A 4,984-nucleotide genomic window follows, 5' to 3' on the forward strand; every position below is an offset into this window, starting at 1 on the left:
TTAGATGAAAAACAGAAGGTTCTTGCCTAAAAAATATGAAGAATTCTTTTGTGTCTAGAACTATATATATTGGTTTGAAGGCTGTACACAGAAAGAGAGAGTGTCTTTTTAGTTTTCTGTACTGCTCCCTTGAGTTAAATTCCTTTTCTCCGGTAAAAGAAAAAGTGGTAAAGAACTAGTACTACATATGCATGTGAGGTCATCATGGCAAGCACTCAAGAGAACCTTCGCATGCATTCTCATGTGCACTGTGTTGGGAGTGCTTGATCTGCTTACATATATATATATATATATATGTACGCGCGCGCTGAGCTGAGATGAGGTGAGCTAGCTAGAGCACAAGTCGACATGGGCTTCTTGCACTTTAATACCAATAGTGACATCTTGCACAGTTGCGTCGCACACGACTACACAGATTTTAACACGACCATTTTTTACAACCTAACCAACTCCTATGTCGCCCAGTTCAACCACACCAGCACCTTGCTCACCTCCATCATCATGTTCGTCCTCGCAGCGCTCTTCTTCAACCTCAACCTCTTCAGCAGGCTCTCCGACGTCAGCGCCATCCTCGACCCCAGCGTCCGCCTCTTCATCACCTCCGCGCTCTCCCTCTTCCTCCCCGTCATGTCCTACCTCTTCTCCGAGGCCAGGAACGCCACCGGTGGCGCCCGCTCCAAGTTCACGGACGAGCTGCCCCTGCGAGCCCGGCTCATCCTCATCTGGATGCTCCTTGTGGAGCTCCTCCGCAAGAAGGCCGAGGAGATCCACATGCAGGGTTACTCCGGCACCATGGACCGTGTGGGGCGTGTCCTCTTGCTGGGGAGCTTCGTCTTCTTCCACCTGCATGATGCTGGCAAGCGGTCCATGCTGGGCATCCTCTGGCTTCTCTGTGCCACTAGGCTGGTACAGAGGATCGTCTTCACCGAGGTCGGGAAACGCTCCCTTGCCTACGGTGTAGGCAAGAACGCTAGGCTCATCACCTCCTACATGGCTCAAGTGCTCGAAGAAGATCAAATGGAGCACCGTCACCATAGCCTGGATGGAGACGAGCTACTCAGGAGGTGCAAGTACGCGGTGATGGAAGAAGAGAATCTGGTGGTTCAGGCCAGCCCGGATGGCTACCGCCTAACCAGCGACGCCGCCGCCGTCACCGTCGGCAAGATCTGGGGGCTTGCCGAGATCTCTTCCCTGGACGGAGATAAACGTCTGAGGCAGCTCTGCCTCTCCTTTGCACTCTTCAAGCTGCTGCGCCGGAGGTTCGAGCGCCTGCCGGCAATGACCGCGGCGGAGACCCGCAGCTACCGGGAACTCATCTTCAAAGGTATGCGCACCGACATAGAGAAAGAGACAGCAGGGGCAAGCACGGACACGGCGGAGGCCCTGTTCCGGCTGACCAACGACGAGCTCAGCTTCCTATGCGAGTATTACCACCCGGTCGTCCCCGTCGTCCTGGCAAGTCCCTTCTTCCTGCTCGCCAACTACTTGCTGCTCCCGATGCTCGTCCTCGTCCTCTGCCTCGTCCTCATCGTCCTCTGCACCAACGGCGACATCGGCTACGCCCGGGACAGCATCAAGGACGACAACTACTTTACTTTCTTCAGCGTAACCACTATGATGACCGGGTGCCTGCCTAAAATCTTTACTTCCCGCTTAGTTTTCTTCTCCTTCTTGGACTTCTCCATCACCTCGCTCCTATTCCTCATGGTTGTCTACGAGGAAGTGTGGGAGTTCCTCGTCCTTGTGCTCTCCGACTGGTTCATGGTGTCACTGCTATGCAAGTACGCTGTGAAACCCGACGGGCGCCTTGGCCGCGTCTTCCACTGGGCCATCCACGGCATCACGGGGATGCGAAGCATCATGCATCGCCCACACATTAGCTTCAACCAGCTCTGTGTGGTGAGGTTTTGCTGGCTAGCAATGCCGTTTTCGTTCTCGCTCCCCGTGACGCTGCCCATCATACCATTACCAGCCATGCCTGTGCCGGACCAGGTGAAGCTTTCCATCATGGAATATCTCGCCAACGAGTTGCACGACCTTCATGGCAACCCTACCTCACTTACACTGAGCAGAGGCGGGTTCGCGCTTGCAGACCACACGGATCTCTTGCCTTTCTGCGAGAGTGACAGTGTCGCCGAGGTTATCCTTACTTGGCACATCGCCACCAGCCTCTTCGAGGTGATGCATTCCACAACCTCTGATGATCATGCTCAGGCTCAGAGCCTGTCCAAGTACTGCGCTTACCTTGTGGCCATCCACCCGGAGCTGCTCCCCGAATACCAGGAGAGCACGGAGCTCGTGTTCAAGGACATGATGCTCGAGCTGAGTGGTGTACTCGGGTTCTGGCGCTGCTACTTCTCGCCGTGCGTCAACACCCGGTACAACAAGATCATGGGCGCCCCAGAGCAGCCGAGCAGCATGCCAAGAAATGTCGTGAAAAGAGGCGCGGAGTTAGCAAAGAAGCTGGAGAAGAAAGCTCGTGATGCCAAGGATTCTGGGGAAGCGGTGTGGAAGCTGCTGGCAAATCTTTGGGTGGAGCTCGTCGTCTACGTCGCGCCATCCAATGACGATGGTTGTATAATGGGGCACGAGAAACTGCTAGTTAAGGGTGGCGAGTTCATCACCATGCTCTGGGCGCTGGCCTCGCACGCCGGCATAAGCCGTCCAGCCGATATACCACGGGCGCACGTCGCAATTGAACGTGTGACTGACGTTATTGTATAGATTATAGATGGATCTAGGTCGGTCTGTATCTATTTTAATCTCGTGGTACGTGTGCATGAAGTGTGCTGTGCTGGCTTGCGGCTTGCCATGTGTGTGTGTGTGTGTGTGATGTTTTCTTTTTTTAGTTTATGTGTGACATCATCACAAACGGTTTGGGGTTTCATTTCTTGAGTCGGCAGTGATGTCTGTACTGTCGTTGCCATGGCCAGGGGCAGAAGAAGAAAACACAATGATGAAGCAACACACACAAGGGACGCGAATTTTGTGCTCTCGGGGGTAGGCACACATCCTATATGCGCCAAATAATTTAGTAATATAGAGAAAAGGTCAAAAAGAACCGAATCTTAATTGGAATCAAATATGATCAACCATTGTACTCAGGTAAAAAGTTGGGCCAAAGAATTATTCTCATAGACTTCAGGGCAAAAACAAAAATCTATGGCGATAATATAGCGTGCATACTACTTCTATAAGTGCTTAAAGTAACTACTAACGCTTCCTGCTTGCATCTTAGTCTCCTACTAGGTCTGGCCATATGATGTGTCCTGGCGTCATATGATGTTTTGGAAACTGGCGCTCATGCCACACTTATGCTGGCCCATGAGGATAATCACTCAAAAAAATCGCTCGGCTACGCTCGCCCGCTCGCGAGCCACCTCATTCGCTGGTTACCCCCATGAAAAAATAACCTCAGCCACTCCTCACTATCTAGGAAAACACCAATAGCTGCTGGTTCTGAAAAAAAACACATACCTATTTGTAAGGAAAAACAAATAATTTTACAAATTCGTGAAAAAAAAACAGGTTTCTAAAAAACATAAATTTGCATCAAAAATCACGAATTGGAAAAAAAATCCTGAATTTAAGAAAAAATCCTGATTTTTCATGGATTTGAGGAAACAATTAGCAATTACAAAAAGTTCATAATTGTTTGGAAAAAAGTTTCAAATTTTAAACAAAGTTCATCATTTTTTTAAATATCATCCTTCTTTTAAAGGTCCCAAATTTGGAAAAAATCACGGACTTGAAACAAGTTCATCGATTTTGAAAAACAAAATCAAGGATTCAAAAAATTTATCGGTCATGAAAAAAGGTTTACAGATTTTATTATTATAATTTTGCAAAAATATTGACAAATTTATTAATTTGAATAAGTTTATGAAATTCGTAAAAAGTTCACTAAAAGTTAGCAAAAAATGAAAACAAAGTTGGTAAAATTTGAAAATAAGTTTGTGAAGTTAAACGGTTCATGAATTTGAAAGAGAATCAGATTATTAAAAATTTCGTGCATTTGAAAGAAAAAGGGTAGCGGAAGCAGGAAAAATAAATTTTCATAAAGAAACCAAAGGAAAACCAAGGAAAAAATAGACCAAAAAATCAAAAGAGAAGGAAAACTAGAGTTTTTGTTTAGCATTACATTTGAGGCACAACAAAAGAAGAAGAAATGACTTAGACATAGCAGGTGAGGTCTCCTAGGTGGTTACTGTATTCGGTGTTGAACAATGAGGATCACATTTCCAATCTGACATATGTCGATTTTGAAGGTTGCAGAAAAAGATTAGAAAAAGTGGGATAAGCAAAGTCGGAGGGGGGTTGTGCACCAGTTTGCACAGAGACGTGCAAATTCGGAGGGGGCTTGTGCGTCGGTTTGCACAATAGTCTATAACCAACACTAAAGGTGCAAAATAGAAATTGGGGGCCACGCACCTCCGCAGGAGCTATATCTCGCCTTAAGCGAGATGGAATCTGCTCTCGCTGAAGGAAATAGCGACTCGCGCAGGCAACTAGGTCGGCCCACTCAAGAACACTAAAATGGTAATAAGCAAATAAAAAGGGAGATCGTAGGGGATTCGATCCTTGTTGTCCTCAATAATCGTTGTAGTGCTAGGCAGCGAGCTAGCATTGTGTTCCTGACATAGTACAAGGATGTGACCTACTTGAGACAAAACGAGCCAGATTTCCACTAGTTTTTCCTGGTTTCCCAGTTTTACTGGGTTTTCTCTTTTCTTTTTTGCTTCATTTTTATTCGGTTTTATCCAGAACTATTCCTTTTTTCTTTTCTTTTTAGTTTGGTTCTTCTCTAGTTTTTTTGTGTTTTCTTTTGCTTTTTCTCTGTGTTTATTCATTGTTTTTATCGGTTTTTCATTTCCTACTCACTTCCTTCTTTTTTCTTTGGTTTTTTGTTTCTTTCTTGCTTTTCAATGTCTTTTTTTGTTATTATTAGTCTCTTTATTGATTCTTACTGTTTTTCATTCTTTTT

The 4,984-nt window shown here is 46.5% G+C and overlaps 1 protein-coding gene across 1 annotated transcript; it reads left to right on the plus strand.

The window, feature by feature from the left end:
• The first annotated feature begins 325 nt into the window (after positions 1-325).
• Positions 326-2,887, plus strand: LOC123123919 (uncharacterized). The gene has a single exon (XM_044544573.1). The coding sequence runs from the start codon at positions 349-351 to the stop codon at positions 2,722-2,724; it is 2,376 nt and encodes a 791-aa protein (XP_044400508.1). The 5' UTR covers positions 326-348; the 3' UTR covers positions 2,725-2,887.
• The last annotated feature ends 2,097 nt before the right edge of the window (positions 2,888-4,984 follow it).

Source organism: Triticum aestivum, chromosome 5D, assembly GCF_018294505.1.
Source record: "Triticum aestivum cultivar Chinese Spring chromosome 5D, IWGSC CS RefSeq v2.1, whole genome shotgun sequence".
Lineage (NCBI taxonomy): Eukaryota > Viridiplantae > Streptophyta > Magnoliopsida > Poales > Poaceae > Triticum > Triticum aestivum.